Raw genomic sequence first — 21,859 nt, 5'->3', positions numbered from 1 at the left:
ACCGACTCTATCACCATAACTGCAGGTATTGAATTAATATTTAAGAGCCTCAGTCACTGCCTATACACTTAGTTCAATGTCATTTTGAGCAATCTGACCAGGTGTAACTAGTAGATCAATTTGCTTTTCCTTGGCCAATTTGTCAGTTTCCTGTGCATGTAGTGCTTGAATCTGTGTCAGCCTTTTTCTGTTTTCTTTGCAACATTCCTGTGGAATCTTTTCACTGAGTATTGTTATTGCTAGATAAACTCCCTGTTGAGTGGACAGTGTACCTAATTAGACATGATAGAAAGAATCCAAGATTTGTGTTTGGATTATTCTGTCTTGACAGTGCAGTTGATGCTGTGCTCGTGAAACCTGGTTAATGACCAGTTGCAGAGCAGAAGTGCTTGCTATAGCTACCGGAAGCCACTCTCATCACCGTTAGCAGCTCACAAATGCTTGAGGACCTCAGCAGGTCAGGCAGCATCTTTGCAGGGAAATGGACAGTTGGCGTTTCGGGCTGAGACCCTTCGTCTGGACTGGAAAAGAAAGTGGCAGAAACCAGAGTAAGGTACAAGCTAGCGGGTGATAGGTTAACCAGGTGAGTGGGAAGGTGCATGGGTAAGGGGTATCAGGTGAGAAACTAGGAGGTGTGTCTCCTACCTCCCAGCTTCTCACATCAGAATCTGCTTTCATATCACCAGCATTTGTTAACTTAGTGGCAGCAGTACAATGCAATACGTGATAATATAGAAAAATAAATCAATTACTGTGTGTGGGTTCAACGTCCATTCAAGAATCAGACGGAGAGGAGAAGAATTGGCCCTCTCCTACCCACCAACTTCTCCCCTCACCTGGTCTACTTATCACCTGCCAGCTTGTCCCCTCCCTCCCCTCTTTCCCCCGCCCCCCCGACCTTTTTTCTTTTGGCATTGAACTGTTTGCAAATGCATGAGAGAGCATTGGAGGTGACCAGATATCTAGAAGTTAATGAACCTGGCTTTCAACAGTGCAAATAGATTGTCTTTTGTTCTGGCAGGGGTATATGGGCTATTGGATGATAGAAATGGAGGAAAAGGGGGTAAAGGTTGCACCTCTTGTGTGGGAAGAGAAGAGACGTGGGTTTGAACAGGCAATGTTTGTGGTACTGGTATGGAATAAATATTTGATTTATGCTAATCCCTCCCTGATGTACATCCTATTTTGGATCTGTTTGGCAAAGTTCTTGATGGTGACATACCGGACAGAAATTTTAAGATTTCCCAAAGTTGAGTACAATATTAGCCTTTTGTGTCTGGTGCTTCAGTGAAATATTTTTGTTATTATTCAGTTCATTTCCCTGGGCTATTTCAGTGATAACCTTAGTGGAGAAGAATATTATTGCTACTGTTTCTGGATATGTGACCATATTTTGGATATCCTCAATTGTCTTTTGGAGGCTGCTGCTGTGGACATTTCATATTTGTCTAGTGTTCTTGATTGGAGTGATGATTTTTGCTTTTTTTAATTGAAATGTGTAGCTTCCTCTCTACCCCCACTTTGCTTGTCTGCTGGGTTTGTCATCTCTGCCTTGCTATTTTTCTGAATGGACTAACAAGTGTAACTACCCACACTGATGTTCTTTGCCATTTAACATTCTGATTCCACTTGCTTGTGGCAGCTCATTGTATCTCAGATTCTCCAAAACTAAGCTTGGCCGTGTAGCGATTACCCAGATGGACTGAGGAAAAAGAGTTAGATATTCTTAAGTCTCCTGGAAGGCTGGAGGTGGGGTGGCTTGTAAAGAACTGGCCCACAGGCGGAGTGAAGGAATTTCTAGTCCAGGTGGGAAACATTAAGTCCAGTTTAAGCAGTAAAAGCAGCCTACCATCTTGCTACCAACCCACCCATCCTGTTGTCATACACCTGCTGCTCTATGGAAGAAGGTGCATGTGGGTCCAATATTGGCTTTGCCAGCCACCTCAAACCCTCGAATCATTATCTCCTATCTTGACACACTGACCTGGGGTAGTTTGGCATATGAAAGGATCAATAGTTTTGTAGCCCATGCAAGTACCATTTAGATAAGTTGCTATTTAATTCTCTTTCCAGTTTAATATTCTATAGATTTCCACCTCTTCACACTTACTTGAAAAGTACTGATGTTGAGTGATCCAAGAAAAGAGAACCTCAGTAGCATTCAGTGTCTCACAATGTGATTCATTTGCGGAAAAGGATGAGTTCCTGCATTTGTCAAAGGCTTATTGTTGAGTAATGTTCCTTTTTGGTGGGCCTAGAACCAGATATTTTCTATTGCTGTCTTTTGGAAGTAAGAATTATTAACACCTCTGCCTTGGCAAGTGAATTTAAAAAAAAAAACCTTAACATTAGTGTATGATCCATATATCAAAGGTTTCAAGGAATTGGGTCTGCAAATCTTTTTTTTTCCCTCTGGATTTATTTTTTTGAAAATGCTTAAGTGTCTGGTAAAGACTGGCTTTTGGCTAATTATAATTTGTGACCCCCCCCCCCCCCACCAATCCATGGTAACAGCTACTGACTTTCATATCACCAACTCAAAATGATGGCATCTTTGAGCGTATTACAGATTCTTTTTCTTGAATTATTTCCAGATTCGTGAAGAAACTAATACAAAGATTGATCTGCCAGCAGAGAACAGCAACTCTGAGATGATCGTTATCACAGGAAAGAAATCCAATTGTGAAGCAGCTCGTTCCAGGATTCTGGCTATCCAGAAGGAACTGGTAGGGGTCACTTCCAGTTACTCTGCAAATTAAAGTTCTTGGAGAGGAGTGTTACATATTCTTCCTGTATAGTCTACATGATTTCTGCTGCCTTATAGCATCTAATTGTACTAAGTTGATTGAAGCAGAAGGTTCCTGTCCACTATTCATTTTGTCATTTTATTTAGACTGTTGGAAGAGGTGGAGTTTAGATGAAAGATCGGGAAAATATTGTACTACTTTCCGACCTGGAGGAAAAATTATATTCAAGCTATTGCTCGTTGTAGTAAAAGTTGATGTTGTACAGCATGGAAACTAGCCTTTCAGTTGTTTGTCCTGGCCATTAAGCATCCTTTTTTATTCTTTCCCCTTCCTCCCTTTTCTCCAAATCCCCACCACAATTCATGTAAATGTTTTCCACGTACTTGGGCAATTTGCAGTAGCTAATCAACTTGCCAACCCAAGTTGCCACAGAGAGAATGTGCCAACTCCACACTGAGGTCCATGGTCAGGAGACTTTATAAGTACCAGGTTGGACACTGGTTCTTTTGGTGAGAGCAGAACTAATAGCTCTCCAGAATTTTCCCTTGCGTTCCCACACGTCAATTCTACCTCTGACCAGCTGTAGAAGCTGTTCACGTGCTTTGAAAGATAAGTTGTTCCACCAAGGTCAATGAGCAATGAAGTATTCCAAGGTGACTAAGTGGCAAGACTCCCTGATTAGAATGCTGGCTATGAAATTCACTCTGCAGCATTAACGTCCCTATTTACAGAAGAATTCAACCTATCAGATTTTCCTCTATTTTGTTAATTGGTATTTCTCCTTCCAGGCGAATATCACTGAAGTTGAAGTTTGCATTCCGGCTAAACTCCACAATTCCCTGATTGGTGCAAAGGGCCGTTTTGTCCGCTCCATTATGGAGGAGTGTGGAGGTGTACACATCCACTTTCCTACTGAAGGTTCAGGCAGTGACACGGTAACCATCAGAGGTCCTACCGAGGAGGTTGACAAGGCCAGGAAGCAGCTCCTTCACCTGGCGGAGGAGAAGGTAACACAGTGACATCTGGAGTTGAAAAAGAGCCTTTACGTAGATCTGGCTACTGAAGCATGTTCCTGAAGGGAGAAAAAATCTTGCAAAGTAACAGCATAAGAGTATTGTGCTCTCCCTCCTGTGAGGAGCAGCATTTCCAATCCAGTGCTCAGATAGAAGGTTGTCTGCTAGATACCACTTGGACTTTGGCCCCTCAAACTTGGTTGACAATGCAGGATTGTACATGGTTATATCTGTTGGCCTTTAGATGAGATATTAAACTTGATCCTATCCTCATTATATGCTAAATAAGTGGGAGCAAACTGTTCCCATTAATTTATTCCACCCACTTTGAAGTGCTCTCCTCCTCCTGTTTTTTTGCTCTCAGGTTAACACTCAGCACACTCATCTAACTTTATGCATCTTATGCACAGCAAATCAAGAACTATACCTGTGAGCTGCGAGCCAAGCCAGAGTACCACAAGTTTCTAATTGGACGGGGCGGAGCCAACATCCGTAAGGTGCGGGATAACACAGGAGCTCGGATTATATTCCCTATGGTAGATGACAAGGAACAAGAGCTAATCACTATTGTTGGGACTGAGGAGGCTGTCAAAGATGCTCAAAAGGAACTGGAAGTTCTCATTAAAAACCTGGTAAGGTTTGTTGCCTTGGATAAACAATTGCAGTTTCATCCAGTGACATGTACGTGAGTGAGTTGGTGTCTTTTGGGATGAAAACAATAGTTGATCAAAGTGCTCATTTTCTGGTTGTGATACTTGACTGTGGAAGCTGGGTTACTTGGACCATCTCTGCTAGGGCCTGTTCTTCTGCCACCTTCTCAGAAGATGAGCTGCTGGTTCTGTGGATTAGCCCATGGTTGCTGAAGCCAATTTTAATATAAAATTTGGGGCTGCTGAGCTCTCGACTCCGTGGTCTACAAGATGCTGGGTTTACCCCTCTGAGCCTGCTTGGGTATTGGAAAGGCAGAAGCTCCCACCCCCCTGAGTAAAGGGGAAGTGCAGAGTAAGGAGAAGCCTTGTAAGAATAATGTGAAGGAAGCTTCAGTGCCTGAACAAAGCTGAACAGCTTTGACTTGTCTGCAGTGCTCAAATACTGATTGAATGCAAGACGATGTTGAACTTATCTACAGTCTGGAGTGATGTGAATCCAAATGTAAATATGCTTCACACAAGATGTTTTGTCTGTCTTTCCACCTGTTTTTGTAATGTGTATTTTAAAAATGAACTTTACTGCTTCTCAAGTTTGTCGCCGATTGCAGTAAGATTTGGCCCGGCTGTTGGTCGTGGGAGACGAGACTCCTCACCATTGTTTCCTTTTTCAGGAAGAAGTTGTAGAAGACGAAATGATTGTTGACCCCAAGCACCACCGGTATTTTGTGATTCGCCGAGGGCAGGTTTTGCGGGATATTGCAGATGAATATGGTGGTGTGATGGTCAGCTTCCCTCGTACTGGAACCCAGAGTGACAAAGTGACACTGAAGGGGGCCAAAGATTGTGTCGAGGCCGCCAAGAAACGCATGCAGGAGATTATTGAAGATCTGGTACGAAGCAATTGAACATTATTCTAGTCCTGGCTGTAAATATCCTCTTCTGTAAAAATGTAATCATTTGGTATTGGTGAACGAAGGGATTGAGCAGAGTACTTGAAATTGGTAGACAGCACACTGTTTAGATGCTCAGACCAAGCTGTAGGTCTTACTAAAAGATGTTTTGGAATTGAACAGGAGAGGACCCTCCTCTATAGTAACTCAATATGTGTGTTAAGAAAACTGATCCTCCGTTCTGTGTCGCATAAATGGTTTATAGAGCCATTAAGTCATCTTTTTCTGGAGACTCCAGACGAACTGGCCTCCGGTCAGATGTTACTCAATACAACCCAAGGGTGCTTTCCTGGAATGCAAATTGGCAAAACCACATTGGTTTGCTGGGCATTTAGTTTTGCAACTGTATAATATATAGCTGCTGCTGATGTGATTTTTATCAGTGTGGGTTGTGGTGATCAAGAATGAGGCCAACCTGTAGAAAACTGATTCATTTCCTCATCAATGTTTTTTTTTCCCTCTAATGAATATAACTGACTAGAAATCTGTCATTGGGGACCTGTGCAATTAAAAACTTAGTTTTACTGATCCTCAGACCAAGCACCATTTTGTCATGTGCATTTCATTCATACACACAGCCACTCTTAATAAAGAGGCTGATTATGACTCGATGCCTGTGTTGGTACTTGTGTGACTTCCAAATCTCTTCTCAAGTCTTTTTCTTTTGGCTCCCATCTTTCTTTGCTTCATTACATGAGAAGAAGAAAATGGCTGATCTAGCAGCTCCTCTGTGCTGTGTCATCAGGTTTTCAAATGTTACCCGACTCCTACTTAAATCTATCTAATCTACCTTCCACCTTTTTGGAGGGAAAGTACTCCAGAGATTCCAAGACCTCCCCTTAAGGTTTTTATTTTTACTGTAAATTGCTGACATTTCATCCTGCAATTGTTTAAAGAATGCATTTCACTCCAGGTAACTTGTACTTGTTTCAATGCAGGAAGCTCAGGTAACCATTGAGTGCGTAATTCCACAGAAGTTCCATCGGGTGGTGATGGGTGCCAAAGGCTTGAAGGTGCAACAGATTACCAAGGATCACAATGTGCAGATTAAATTCCCTGAACGCGAGGAGACCCCGGGTATGTTGTGGGCAATAATAATTAATAGAACATTTAGCCTTAACAAGCATCCTGTCATAAATCTGAACCTGGTACACCTTGGACTATGATGAGAGGCATGCAGGTATGTTGTTCCAATTCATATACCAACTCACTTTGATTTCACTCTTCTAGATGCCTTACAGTATTATAACTTAAAGATTAAAGTGCCATAGTGAGATGAGATCTTGTTGAGTTTAAAGGAAGTGTGGGGAACCAGATGGCAAACAATTGGAGTTGCTGAATAGGTGGATGGCAGATTATTGGAGTTTTTCCTGGTAATTGAAGATTTCTAGCTTTAAGTGAATAACAAATCCCACTCAGTCCAACTTGTCTGACTTGTGGGTGAATAAGCTCTCTTGCTTTTCGCAATTGCTCTTTTATCTTTTGCCTTTCATTTCAGTACTGTGGAAGTGTAGTTACTATGTCAAGTGTCTTTTGTGTATTTCCAACATGGACAAAATCATCTTGGGGAGCTCTTTTAAAAATAGAACCCGTTTGTAACTTGGGATGCCCTATATTTCAAACTCCCCTTGGCTAGTTTGCCTGGTGTTTGTACAGTGGAGAAGAAATATTGGTGCCAGGATTGGACATTCTTACAAAATAGCACAAAAATAAGTCCTTGAAGACCAAGACAAACTAATACTTTCACATATAAATGCCCCATAATGAGTAAATTAGTTTGGTCACAACCTGCTCAGTGACCTGTCCTTGGTGTCCAGCTCTCATTTTCTGCACATGTATGGCTTTTGTCACATTAATATTTACAATTGGCTCATGCATTTTCTCTACAGATGGGAAGTTTAATACAAATCTGCAGAGCTTTGTAACTATGGAGGTTTCTATTGGGTTCTATTTAACAAATATTGTTTCAGACTTTGTTTTCCAAAATTGGACATGTGAAGGTATGTTGAGGGCTAGTTGTCCGTAATGCATGTACAGGTCGACCTTCACTAATCCGGCACCATTGGGACCTGAGGAGTGCCAGATTAGTGAAAATGCCGAATTACAGAAGGATCACATTAAGCATAATTAGTGCCGGATTATCGAAGGAACCGGATTACAGGAGGTCGGATTAGTGAAGGTCGACTGTATTATTTTGGAGGACCCTTGGCAGTATTGAGCTTTTTTAAATTTTGGATCTGGACTTTTTAAAATACAAGTGAGGTGGGGTAACAGTCCTCTCAAGTTCTGCTTGCAGTGAAGTACAGTTCTTGGGAGTAGATCTTGGAAGGTGGGTACTACTTGTTATAACTTAATGTGGCTAAAGAGTATTCTGTTCACTTTTGTTTACCACTACCCCTACATTTCCTCTTCCTTTCCATACACTGAAAATTATTTCTTGTAAACCTCCTTGTTCCTTGAAGTCATTTTCACCCATCGACAGCATGCTTGTTCCTCTTGACTCCTGGTACTTTAAAAATGAAGTGTTTCTACTATCATCTGTAACCTTGCCCACTCTTTCTTTAAGTTCAACCCATCTGGGACCTTGTGATCCTCCAGGTCTTTGTGCTTCCTCTTCTCACTTCTATAGTGACAGGAACCAGTGAAATACTTTGCAATACTCTCCAAGTTGCCTCAAAGCCAAAACTTTGGTCAACTGTCCAAGTGGCTCCATTTAAACACTTAGCTGATCATCTTCCCAGGGTAGTTCACATGCTTTTGACAGGCATTCTACTTTCTCCTTCCTCACAGTAGCTGAGCAGCAAGTTCATGAGAATGGAGAGACTGATGGTGAAGTTAAAGAGCTTCCTCCATCTGTGCCCCGGAAAAACGACATCATTCTCATTTCTGGCCGGAAGGAACGGTGTGAGGCAGCCAGAGATGCTTTGCTGGTACGTTGGGAAGGAAAAAGGCGGGGTGGGGACTTCAAATTGGACTAATAATAGCATTAAACCATAAGAAAACACCAGCTCTGCATGTGCCAGAGTGGAAGAGGGGTCATAACTGGTGGTTGAAGGATGCAGTTCCATGCTGACCCACAGATTTAACAAATAGCAGCAGCAATACTGATATCAAACAATAGACAAAGAATTTAACAAGCTATGCAGCACAAACAGAGATCTTTGACCCACCCTGAATTTGTGCTGACCACCAAGCATCCATTTGCACCAATTCCAGTTTTCTTCTCTCAATGATCCCATCAGTATGGAATGAATGAGACTTGTTCATACAGTACAGAATATAAATGATCCTTCAGCCTGTGCTGATGGTCAATCACCCACTTAGACTCGTACTTTAATCTTTTATACCCCCCCCATATCCTTATCAACAGTTTCTACCACTTACCTACACGATAGAAGCAGATTACTAGCCTGCATGCTGGTGGGAGGTGGGAGGAAAACAGATCACCTTGAAGGAAATCAGTCACAGGGAAAAGCGAAAATGTGCAAACTCCTAAAGACATCATCTGGGATGCGGATTGAACTTGGAGCTCTGAGTCAGTGCTATTGTTTTGCCCAGTTCTCCGTGATCCAAATTAGTTTTAGCATGAAGCAAAGTTGAAGTGCATTTGAAACCAGAGGTGGTCCACTTGTAGAATCAGGTGTATTTTTGTGAAATTTATTTGTGTTTTAGAAACAGTCAGTGAATGTGCATTCTTCAATTGACACCAATTGCAATTTCTAGCTGTAGACTTTAGGCTCGAGGGTCTCTTTCACATGGTTGTTTTTCTTTTGATTATCTTAGGCACTGGTTCCTGTCACTATAGAAGTAGAAGTGCCCTTTGATTTGCATCGTTACATCATTGGTCAGAAGGGAAGTGGTATACGCAAGATGATGGAAGAGTATGAGGTAAGAATTTGAAGTTTCATATCCAGTTTAGGTCTCCTCTGATCCGCGAGTACTGCAAGTGGCTATCACACCTTGTTAGTCTGAAAGTATTACCATTTACTTATCATTGTAGAGTAGTTACTAATAAAGCTGCCCCACCCTACATTTAGTATTGAGTTTGTGCTGCCTCATGATTGATTGCTTCCATACTGCTTGCTGTGGTAGTTCAAAACAAACCATTTTCTCTAGTTGCTCCCTTCCAAGCCGATGCCCCTCTGCAGTAGTTTGCATAAGTTGTAGAGATACAGATTCAGTAAACTGTAGGGTCTGCTTCTTCGCTCTGTCAACCATCTGCATCAATACATTCAAAGAAAAATATATTTTTTGCACATTCTCATCACCTTCCTGTGATTTCACCAGCTACACATTTGTTAACTTGTTTTGAAATGGTTCAGGAAGATCTGGCCTTCGGTATTAATGGCTGCTATCATCTCGTATTTGTACATTGACTGACCTTGGGGAGAAGCTACCGCTGTCAATCTTCGTTTAGAATGAACTGGTAGCACCTCCATTGCACTAAACAAAATGGGCTCTCCATTTTTAAGTTCAGTGAGCAGACTTCTTTTTCAGTTAAATTTGTCAACTTTTTTTCTCTAAATTCAGGTGAACATTGCTGTCCCTCCTCCCGAGGACCAGTCTGATATAATTAAAATCACTGGTCTGGCCTCTCATTTGGAACGAGCTCGAGAGGGGCTAAATGAGCGGGTGAAGGAGCTGCAGATGGAGCAGGAGGACCGGGTAAGCTGGTTTGAATGCCAGGCAATTGATCCCCTTCAGGATGTCCGAATTAGAGATCATCCAGGGTCAACTAGCATCATCTAAAGTTGCCATTATTCAGCCTAAACCAGTGTCCTTCATGTAATCCAGATACCTGGCATGGTTTGTTACAGATTTGAATGGTGGAGTGAATTGCACATAACTTTAATAGGACCTTGGTTATCCTGAGATTTCACTGAAACAGTAGGTTTGTAAATCTCACATTACTAATGTTTTGGAGATAACCTGAGAATTTTGTGGCTGTGAATTGTACTTGGCTGGGGCGGGAACTATTAAGATTCAGTTTATCTTTGATACTGGGGTTGAAGTAGTTCAAGAAGAACTTATTCAGTGCATTGAGAGTTGATGTACACTTTATAAGTTCAAAGTTTAATTATCATTCAACCATATATGAATATAACCAAATGAAACAGCATTTCTCTGGGACCAGGTGCAACATGCATTACCAACAGCACATAGTACAAATAGCACATATGGTTACTATTTCAGAAAAACATACAGTCACAAAGGAAAAAAGATAAAATTATATAGCCCAAGTCCCTGAGTGGCATGACTATGGTCCTGGTCCAGCTTGTTCTTCCACTGAGTGAACACGAGAGGGCAACACGAATGGGAGGGGCCAATTCCAGTGTGCTCCACAGAGGCTCTTCCACACCACCTCATGTCTCCTCTCCTGGGCGGCTGCGACAGCCAAGACCGCAGCTTCAACCCAGTCCTTCCCGCAATCGAGGCAATGCAGCTCCCCCACAGTTGTTCTTACCAATGAACCCGTGAACTGGACTTGCAATATACTACAATGTCCAACAGGATCTTGCAATCCCAATAAAGACATCCAAGACAATCACTCACACCAACGTGGCACAATAGTACACAGGAAGTCCAGTTGATAACACAACGGTACACAAAGTCCAGCTCCATCACTAACAAGCCGTTGGCTGATGCACTCCGTGATCTTCTTGGAATCCAGCAGTGACTTTTCAACCATTTATTTATTTAAAAAAAAGGCGTATAGGATGAACAAATACACCTTTGGGTCCAGAGTGACCACTGCATCCAAGTGCACGGCAATCTTAATAAAACTAACTTCATGGCGTGGTGTAGTTACTCCAGGCCCTGTGATTCTTTTTAAATGGATAGTTTGTCTGAATGGGTATCATTAGGCTTGTTCCTAGTAAATTGAGGAAAATTACTACCTCCTGATCACAAGTGTGCACACTTACTCAAATAGTTGGCTGCTCTTTGAAGATGCTGGTCCCGGATTTGAGTTGGCGTGTGGAGATGGAGCTGTACCGGTTCTGTGGGTGTCCAGTGTCACTGTGTAGGATTGTCTAGCTAAGTTTAAGTTTGCCTGACTTGTTCTCCTTTCTCTCTTGCCACCCTCAAAGGCTCTGAGGAGTTTCAAGTTGACAATCTCTGTGGATCCACGCTATCACCCAAAGATTATCGGAAGGAAGGGTGCGGTTATTACCCAGATTCGCGTTGATCATGATGTGAATGTGCAGTTCCCTGACAAGAATGATGAAAATCAGGTACTTTCAAGTCAATATATGTATTTTGGGCAGGGAAGTTTTTGGATTGGTAAGATTGGGGGTTAAGGGTTATTAGGGCAAAGGTAGGAGAATAGGATCAGCTATGATTGAATGGTGAAGTAGACCTGATGTGCACAATAGTACACAGGAAGTCCAGTTGATAACACCTTTGTGATCTTCTACCTTGAGGTAAGTGTTGCCACTAAGATGATGGGTGACGTTTTCCTGGAGGAAAAGCTGTGTGCATTTGAAGAAGTTGGGTCAGTAAATGAAAAAAGAAATGGAAGCATACACCCAAGGCTGGAGATTAGTATACCATGTATACAGGGTTGATGTGTTGTTCTGAACCCAAATTCTAATTTTTTTCTTTGATATTAATGTTGCATGTGGGAGGGAGTGTGGTGACCCATTTCTGCCTGTTTTAGTGCAAAAACACAATGCTGGAAATGCCTAGCTTTTGGTAGTCTGATAGTTTTCACAAGGGGTGTTTGACATAAATGTTAACTTCCTCTACCCACAGTTGCATTTGACCTGCTGAGTATTTCCAGTATTTTCTGCTTTTTGTTTTTTCTAGCATATGTAGTTTTTCTTCACTTGCTGAGGTTTGGTACAGCAGCTCTCTGAGGGTATCCTCTTTCAGAAACCTTTGTGGTGACAGTGTTAGCCAAGGCACCCTCCCCCTCCCCTCCCCTCCGTTAGCCAAGGCAACCTGCTTTGCGGCAACGCACAAACCAAGCCAGTCTGTTACATCTAACCTGGGTCCACTTCTGTGCTTCAGGATCAGATAACAATCACTGGCTACGAGAAAAACGCAGAAGCTGCAAAGGAAGCCATCATGAAAATAGTTTGTGAGCTGGAGGAAATGATTTCTGAGGATATTACTCTCAATCACAAAGTTCATGCTCGTATTATTGGTGCTCGTGGGAAAGCCATCCGCAAGATCATGGAGGACTATAAGGTGAGATGCTCTTTTTGTGTCCAACATCAGATGCTTTTGTGCCAGGGTAAAGGGTAGTAGTGAGAGGGTGAAAAAGTTGAGGTGGTGCCTGAGAGATCAAGAATGAAAGCACAGGGGAATGCCAAGCAAAGCCTGCTTTGAACCACTATTGTGAGAAAATAAAATGCTTTCTAGAATAAGGGGTCAGAAACTAGTGTTGATTATTTTCTACCACTAGATTACAACACAAATTTTCATGTAAAATTATTAAGCTCATGTACCGAAAGAGACTAGTTACCTCTTAAATATTGAATACCTCTAGGTTCAGCTGAAAATTCATTTCCAAGTTATCCAGACTTGGTCTGGTCATGGTAACAATTGATGATTTGGCTTGGTGTTACTCTGAGACACCACATGTACACAGTTGAAGACCCCTGGGAAGGTGGGTGTTCTTGTACAATGCAGTAATAGAATAATGGGATAGTTGGAGAAGATGTGTATTAAGTGAAGATCAGGAAATTTACAAATTGGATGAAGCTTGTATGGGCCCTTGAGGGAAATAGACCATTGGGAAACTGGCAGCAGAAACACTATCTGCTTGAAACTTGGTTTCATTCTGTACGAATGCTCTTTGCCCTTTAACCTTCACTTGCACTTTCACCAGGATTGTTCCTGCAGGAACTTTGCAAGTAAATGTCATGTACTTCTGCAGGTTGACATCCGTTTCCCTCCGTCTGGGGCAGAGGACCTGGACCGTGTCACTGTGACTGGTCTTCCTGAGAACGTGGATGAGGCTATCGACCACCTCTTAAATCTGGAGGAGGAATATGTAAGAACACTTGAGAATTGTCAGTCTATGAATACAGACAGTATCCTTTTTTTTTGTGAACAGTTGAGGTTTTAATTACTTTTCTAAGATATAGAAGCCAGACTTGATGCCTGGATCCCAGAACAAGTCTTTAACTGTTTTAGGTCTCAAGCTTGGAGGAAATTCCAAATACCCAAAATTTAGACCAAAACAGTTAAAGCCTTGTTTAAAAAGCTGTGAGATAATGTTACAGGTCTAGATAACCATGTTTAGATTGTACTTGGAATATTGTGTTCAATTCTAGTCACCTCACTATAAGAAGGATGTGGACCCTAGAGAGGATGCACTGGAGGCTTACCAGGACGCTGCCTGGATTAGATAGTGCACCCTTGTGAGGATAGGTTGGGCGAGCTAGGGGTTTTCTCTTTGGAGTGAAGGAGGATGAGAGGTGACTTTAAAGAGGTGCGTAAAGTAATAAGAGGCTTGGATTGAGTGGGTATTCAGACTTTTCCCCAGGGTGGAAATGCTTAATTTGAGGGGGCATAATTTTAAGGTGATTTTAAGATATCAGAGGTAAGTTTTTATACACAGACTTGTGGGTTAGTGGAACGTCCTGCCGGGGTGGTGGTAGAGGAAGATGAATTCAGAACATTTATGAAACTTAGATAGGCACATGGATGATGGAGAAAAGGAGGGGTTGTAGGAGGGAAGGGTTAAATTGATCTTGAATAGGATAAAAGGTCAGCACAACGTTATGGGCAGAAGGGCCTGTACTGTGCAGTGATATTGTTGTATCATGATTCCTTCCATTTAGACCCTTCTTGACTGAGCACTTAATGACATTGTTCAGGGTCAAATTTTGCTTGTATGAAATGTTTCTATGGGACATTTTTGCCATATTAAAATAATTTTATAAATCCAATAGCTCAAGGATAAGTGGACTGGTTATGAATTATGTAGATTGCCTGCTAAATTGAGGTCTGTGTCAATGGGAGAAGACAAGTGGAAAGCAGTCTTCCTGCAGCCCCGAGCCATGCTAACTGGATTAAGTTGTTAAGTTCTAGTATTATTTGTGAGGCTGCTTTTTTAAAGTTTTTAACCAGCATCAGTTAGTCAGTGGTTACCGTCTGATTGAAGGGTTTTGCCATTCAGGTGTTCACTTGTTATGTTCTTAAAGGGAAACAAAAAATGTTGTAAACACTGGGTAGGTCAAGCTAAAAGGGAAAGAGGATTGACCATTAAATACTTCCAGCACTTTCGCTCATTTCTTGTGTGCAGTTTTTGACTTCTGAAATGTTCTGTCTCCGCAGATGTCGGATGTTGTCGAGAATGAGGCGTTGCAGGCTTACATGAAGCCAGCGTCTCGTGTGGATGAACCAAAGACCTCCTCTAGGGGCTTTGTGGTCAGAGATGCCCCATGGACTAGCAGCACGGAAAAGGTAAAGAACATTGGGAGCTCTTTTGTGTCCTTGGTCCATGTAGGAGAACGGCCTTGTGGGGGAACGCAAGGGAAGTGTAGCAACAGCCTTGGTGCTAGTAGCAGCTTGTTGTGCGCTCTATGATGGCAGGTCATTCTGTGGTTGACCTCTAATCTGGGAGTGGTGCCTTGAAAGAATCATTTTGCCCCTCTAATCTGCCCTTCCTTTCAATCTGATCATGACTAAACTGACCTAGTCCACTCTTCTGCCGCTTCCCTGTGGTCCTTTTTCTAAAGTATCTGCTTCAAAGTAATCTAGGCTCCACAATCCTTCTGGGATAGACGAATGCAGAGATTGGACACCCGCAGAAAAGAATTCTATAAATTTCTAAGGGGTGCTTTCTATAATTTTTTTCTTTTGACTTTTCATTTGTGATGCCTATGTCTGCATGTTAGATCAAGCACAGCAAATCTGTTCACACAACAGAAAATTATTGAACTGTTAGTTTATAAGGGCTTCAGTTGAAGCCTTTAAGCTTCCACCTGGTAGGCTGCTCTGGAAGGTTAGATTGCACGGGATCTAGGGAGAGCTGGCTAATAGAATACACAATTAGTTTGATGTAGAAGTTTGTTTCATGGGCTGGAGGCCTGTGTCTGGTGGTGTGCCTCTGGGGTTGATGCTGGGCCCATTGTTGTCATCTGTATCAACAATGCAGATAAGAATGTACAAGGCATGGTTAGTAAATTTGCAAATGGACTATAAAGAAAGTTTCCACAAATTACAGGGGAATCTTCGTTAGATTAGTGACGGGTCGAGGAGTAGCTTGGATGAGGCATCTTGGTTAGCTTGGGCTGAAGGGCCTGTACAATTCTGACATGAAGTATATCCTGTTCCTGCCCAAGTGCTAATGTTCCTCCTCAGTTTCCTTCCTGTCCCAGACCTGCACTTTGTCAGTCTGCAGGAGGTTTTTGTGGCTTGCAGACATCTTGCTCCACCTGTCAATCCTGCACGTTAGCACCCACCTTCTTGAAACCGACATGTCACAATAAGAAGCAGGAGCCGGGATGAACACCTGCTATGGAGCTGGGTTAACTGCAGTGCTCTGTGCTGTGCTTCGATTTAATCTTTCAATAAACTGAGATCTTCTATTCAGTTCCACAGCATGCAATGTCACTTCTCATTTGTTTCCATCTTTATTTGAGCCAGGTTTTGAAGCAGGGCAGAAAATCTAAGCCTTCGAAATGAAGGGTTCAGTATGTCCTGTCCAAGGAGATGTTTCTACTCCAGACACCCCACCTGTCCCGGAAGTTCCGGGAGTCTCCCACAAATTAATAGTGGCTCCCTGATGCCCGCAAATCACATACAATGTCCCGGAAGTTGATTTTTTAGAGTGAGAGTGAGAGAGGTGACTTTTCTTTTGCCCTTGGTGGGTTAAGACTGTAAAAGACATGTTGAGGTGAGTTTAACAGGTGTCATTTGTTCATTAGCATAGCTAACGTTATTTAAACTAGCGGGCTAGCTGCTAAGGAGCTACTCTATTGCAGACATCCCACCTGTCCCGGAAGTTCTGGGAGTCTCCGGCAAATTGATGGTGCTACCTCCCTGAAATGAGTTTTTGCCGGGTGGGATGTCTGCTACTCTGAACTCATATCATTATCTTTGTTAGTGGAAATGATGTTCCAATTTATTAAAAATTGACTATATCATTTGTATTCCCTTCTCCAGGCTCCAGATATGAGTAGCTCTGAAGATTTTCCGAGTTTTGGTGCTCCGGTTGCTCCAAAGACTTCACCATGGGGACCGAAAAGATTCTGAGTTGGGAGGAAGTTGTTTTTTCTCCCCCCTTCTTCCCAACTCCATACGGCTGGGCTACCAAGATGTGCTTCCTGGTTAATTCCAATTCAGCAGCCTAGCAAGTAATTAATATAGCCAAAACTACTTCCTGTGTCACACGTTTTCCAAAAAAACACAGTAGCATGATTATAGGTCAGACCTGTGAGCCTCATTTATATTTGTGTAATGGTGGCTCGTTGCCCCCCCCCCCCCCAACAGCATTCCACATTCCCTGACACGCACAACTGGATTGAAACTGCCTGGTGCTGACTTTCGATGTGGTCTTTCACACTCAGCAGCCCCAACTGCATCTTGCTCCCCAGTTTATTTGAGTTGAATTGAGGTTTTGCAGGGATTTGAAGCAAAGACTGGGTGGGTTGTAGTCTCCTTTGCCCTGGAGCCAGCATCCTTTTCCCTGCCTTTGCAGTTTTCCTTAGAGTGCAGTCACTTTAATTCTTCACTGCCTGTGGCTTTGGAGCCTCGAGTCTATTGTTACACCTGTGCTTGGGATGTGCCTGTAGTTCTAACAATGTAATACTCAGAAATGATGGTTAAAACCCAAAACCTATATTGGCCTTCTCTATACCAATCTATCAGATATCCTGAAGCAACTTTTACAAGACTGCTTTTAAAGTTCATGGTCTCTTTGTGGCTTCCTCTCATCCTTGAGAGAAGGCTGTTATCCACACTGTGATATTGCTTTGTCCAAAAATTTGATGGCTGAGTAAACTCATGAGCACAGTGTAAATGGAACTTGAGGGTTGGAAGCAGGTGAGTCCTGAAGGGGAATTTTAAAAATGATCAGGAAAGAAAAAACCAAATTAAATCACTTCAACTATCCCACTGCCAAAGACTCAGTTAACTCGCTGTTTGCAAATGGTTCAAAGCTGGAATCATGACTGAACTAACATGAAGGGTGAATCCTCAGATATCTATTCTGGAGGGTTGGGTTCTCTCCCCAAGTTTGCTCCTTGTAATGTAGATCTTCCTTGTATAAAAATAATTAGGTTCTGTGAAGTAAACATAACAAATTAGAATGAACATGTTTTTGCCTCCCTTGCTTGGCTTAGTATTTCTGTATGGTTTTCATGTATAGAAAAGACACAAAATTATTAGACTTCTGTGTTTGTGTGTAAATATTATACATATCTCGTATGTTGACTTTGGGCCAGTCAGTGCAATTGTTCCAAAGACCTTGGGGAAGGTAAATGTGCATTCTCACAGCAGAATAGACAAGGTCTACCACTTGCATTTGGATGCAACAATATCACAAAAGAGAATCGTGCATCTAAAGTTGAATTGGTTTCCTCATGCAGGTGTGGGTAGCCCAATTTGTTTAACAAAAATGGGGAATTTCCTCCCCCACTCCTTTCCACAACACTACAGATTTAAAGCCAACACCATCAAGTTGGTGAATCACCTGTGCTGGATTTTTGTTCATTGTAACTTGTGCAGTTTGATTAACACTGGCTAGTCTGCCATGGAAAAGGGCTTACCAAGCTGAATTACAGTTTGGTTGGGTATGCATTAGGGAGGGGAGAGAAAACCACAGGTTGTGCAAAGGATATTTCATAGCTTGGGGGATTTGTCCATCAACATTAAAGATGGATTTGTTGACTGGGGTCCTTGTTCCATGAACAAGGGTGGGTATAGTTTTCATATGAGGTCAGTTAAGAAACTGAACTTGCTGATATCTAAAATGAGGTTTAAAGGAACTTAAAACACTAAGGTATTGGAAATTAGGTCATCTGTAATTTTTAATATATTTCTCTCAATTATAACCGATTCCCAGCTCCCAGCATCTCGTTTCACTGTGATGGAGGCTTTTGCATCAGGACTTTCAGCAGGGAGAGTTGAACCGGTTTTGTTATTAGACTGTTGTTTCCAGGCTACTTTTCATCATGTCACCCTCAAGGGAAATCCTGCCGTGGAGTTGCTCTTGTTCTTAACTATTTGGTTCTGAATATTGCTTCCAAATCTGTAGATTTTTGAAAATGTCCTCTTTTGGAGTTTGCTAATTTCCTAGTTGTTGATTTAATTGAAAGTTTTCTAGTTTGTAAAACATTCCTGTCATAATGCTGGGAGAGGAAAGTTCATCCTCTGTTTTGCTGTGGCCCATTGTCTGGTTCTGCCTGGCGGCAAGGCAGTAATTGGTATCTGAGAAAGTAATGTATTAGTTTAGTGGCTCCTTTTGTGTAGAAACTTGCTGCTCCCCCCCCCCCCCCAGTCTTTTGTCAAGATCTCTTTACTGGCACATTGAACCTAAGGTGAGACTATACTTACAGATTCCTTAGTTGTGTAAGTGCAAATCTTGTTAGATTTCAAATTTGTAGATCTGTTTTTTTTCAATTCTATCACCTAGGGTTAAAGGAAAATGTTGTTTTCCTTTGAAACATGCTAATCTTCTCAGGGCTTCTGTGTAATTCCCTGGCACAGGCTGAGAACAATGGTAAAGGCTGCCCCTTTTCAAATATGGAATTTAAAATGGCAGGTTGTGTATTTGGTGCCATGTTCTCTGGAATACAACTCAGCCAGTGTTGTCAGCCTGACAGCACAATGTGGATTTGGTGTACTTTCAAAGTCTATGTCCAAGCATTTGGTGCTGTGTCTATTTTTGCTTTGTCCATTTGTTCAAACAATTGATGTTCCATTGCCCCAGTTTTTACCCTCTATTGATCCCTGTCTTGTTGATATGAAGGATTTGAGAAACGGGCCTGTTTTCACTGCTCCCACTTGTTCAAGTCTTCCATGTTGATGCAATACAAAGAACAAGCAGTTTCCATTGGCCTTAACTCTGAATGGAGATATGCAAATGTACAGGAGATATGGATGACACTGGAATTTTATAAATCCAAAATAAAAAAATTGAATAACTAGTATTTTTGAAGTTTTGTTTATGTCTACACTAAGGCTTCTTGTATGTGAAATGTGTTTGGAACTGTCATTCATCCAGGTGAGTTCTGCCTTGGCAATTCATCAATGTTTATCCACCACTGTCTTTTGAATAGACCAGTTATGAGGCAAATATATGGCTAGAAGGGAAATAGACCATGTTGTAATCAGGATGCAAGGTTGATGCCAACAGTGATGCATACATGGCAAAAATAAATCAGGCCTCTCCTGACTTCTACCCTTTGTAAATGGCAGAAGGATGAAAGGTCCTGAATCAGAAATTGCAACTTTTTCATTCAACAGATATCACCTGCCCTGAATTCTTCTGCATTTTCTGATTTTTACTTGAATTTTCAGTGACTACGGGTTTTGCCTTCAGCCTTCACCTAGTGTATTGTAGAGATTGGGCCTCCTAAATTTGGAAGGAGTGCAGGAAGATTGACTGGGCTCTCTCCAGAGCTGGCAGGTTTTGTCTTGAGGAGAGTGGGTTTGTGTTCCCTGGAGTTCGGGGTGGGGGAATGGGAGATCTCATTGAAAGTAATAGGACTTAATGGTGATGATTTTTGCAGGAATATAGGGAGGAGGTGTTCTCTGACTTGAGTTTAGAACCAGAGTCAGATATTTAGAATAAGGGGTAGACCACTGGAACTGAGATAATGAATCTCTGGAAATTTATTATTCTGTTTATTAAGTATAAACAATAGATTTTTAATACATCAAAGGATTGTGAGAAGGTGCTGTAAAATGGAGCTGAGACTAGTGACCAGCCTGTTGGGATTGTGTTAGTGTGTTGATCATTAAAAGCAGGTGAGTGGTGAGAAGGGCCTGGGAAATAATATATAGTTCAGCTGAGGTAGTGGGTTTAGTACATGTCTGATACTGTCATGGCCAGGGTTATTGGGAAGAAATGATACTGCAAGATTTATATTTTTAAAAAAAGCACACAGGCAAAATTTGGGGGGAGGGGTGGTCTCTTTATGTTGAGGGAACATGAGAATAGTGTCTAGGATTGTGCTTGAGCGCAGTGGTTATAGTACAGCGCTTTGCAGCACAGGTGACCCACCCCACCGCTACCTGTGTCTGTTTCCTCCCACAGTCCAAAGATGTACAGGTTAGTAGGTTAATTGGTTATTGTAAATAGTTCAGTGAATAGGGCAGGATTAAATCGGGGGTTGCTGGAAGGGTCGATTTCACACTGCATCTTTGTTCTGTCTGTTGGGACTAGTTCTGCTGCAAATGGGTGACTTAACGGATGTGGGAGGGAGGAACATGGGCTGTAGAAAATACTAAGGTACATTTAAGGTGCGATCCTGTTGAGCATATTCACTGGCAATATCTTGCAGTCAGATATTCATGGCACTTTAATTAGACCTGGACATCAACTGTAAATTTGTAGTCAGTTCATCACTGTTAGGACATTAAAGCTTGCCTATGATGTCCAATTCTGATCGTAGTTTTAAATATCTGCGGACTACAAACGTGGATGGATTGAACACAGTCACTTCTGTAGCAAGATATTTAAGTTAAACAGACCAAGCATAGACAGTTCAACAAGTATGGACAGGTTTTCAAACGGAAGTCATTAGTTAAAATCATCGACTTGGATATTGCATGAAAACGGCCTCCTTTTTCCTACCAAGTCAGTATTAACCATCAACCACCCAGGTAACTAATCCATTCTCATCAGCATCCTACCACTCACCAATGTTCACAGTTGGCAATTAACCTGCTAATTCACACACCTGTTGGAATTAGGAGGCAATGTAGAATATGGTTTCACGGAACCCATGTTGTCTGTGCATAGAACATGGATTATTGCAGCACAGTAGTGTTTAGCTGACAATGTTGTGCTGGCCTTTCAATCTAACCTCTCCTACATAGCCCTCCATGTTTCTATCTTCCATCCATGTACCCACCTAAGTTTCTTAAATGTCCCAATATAATCTACCTCTACCACCCCCCTCTTCTCTCCCACCCCCAACTGGGCAGGGCACTCACCACTCTGTCGGGGTGGGGGGGGGGGGAGGGTGGAATCTTAGCCCTGGCTTTGAATCCAAATGCAATTATGCCACCTGGTTTTAGCCATTTTCTGCGCTGGGGTAGTCTGACTATCCACTTGACCAATGCCTCATGTATACTGTACCTCTATCAAGTCACCTGTCATCTTCCTTTTCTCGAAAGAGAAAAGCCCTTCTTTGTCCTATCCCCATAGGACATGCTCTCAAGTTCAGGCAGCATTTGAGTAAATTTCTGCCCTCTCTAAAGTGGCCACATTCTTCCTATAATGAAGTGCCCAGAATGGAGCACTGTTGGGTTTTCAAAGTATTACAGTGCAGAAACGGGCCTTTTAGCCCAAATATCCATGCCGAACTATTATT

The 21,859-nt window shown here is 42.1% G+C and overlaps 1 protein-coding gene across 1 annotated transcript in view; it reads left to right on the top strand.

The window, feature by feature from the left end:
* The window catches only part of hdlbpa (high density lipoprotein binding protein a), a 50,197-nt gene extending 30,735 nt beyond the window's left edge, over positions 1 to 19,462 (top strand). The window contains exons 16-28 of the mRNA XM_063046219.1: positions 2,595 to 2,726; positions 3,536 to 3,754; positions 4,171 to 4,392; positions 5,082 to 5,300; positions 6,299 to 6,437; positions 8,151 to 8,290; positions 9,144 to 9,248; positions 9,891 to 10,025; positions 11,450 to 11,593; positions 12,372 to 12,551; positions 13,243 to 13,359; positions 14,649 to 14,777; positions 16,482 to 19,462. Of these exons, the coding sequence (XP_062902289.1) occupies positions 2,595 to 2,726; positions 3,536 to 3,754; positions 4,171 to 4,392; positions 5,082 to 5,300; positions 6,299 to 6,437; positions 8,151 to 8,290; positions 9,144 to 9,248; positions 9,891 to 10,025; positions 11,450 to 11,593; positions 12,372 to 12,551; positions 13,243 to 13,359; positions 14,649 to 14,777; positions 16,482 to 16,571 (1,971 nt within the window). The 3' untranslated portion in view covers positions 16,572 to 19,462. The remainder of the gene's footprint in view (positions 1 to 2,594; positions 2,727 to 3,535; positions 3,755 to 4,170; positions 4,393 to 5,081; positions 5,301 to 6,298; positions 6,438 to 8,150; positions 8,291 to 9,143; positions 9,249 to 9,890; positions 10,026 to 11,449; positions 11,594 to 12,371; positions 12,552 to 13,242; positions 13,360 to 14,648; positions 14,778 to 16,481) is intronic.
* The last annotated feature ends 2,397 nt before the right edge of the window (positions 19,463 to 21,859 follow it).

Source organism: Mobula hypostoma, chromosome 4, assembly GCF_963921235.1.
Source record: "Mobula hypostoma chromosome 4, sMobHyp1.1, whole genome shotgun sequence".
NCBI lineage: Eukaryota > Metazoa > Chordata > Chondrichthyes > Myliobatiformes > Myliobatidae > Mobula > Mobula hypostoma.
This window is presented reverse-complemented; position numbering and strand designations above follow the sequence as displayed.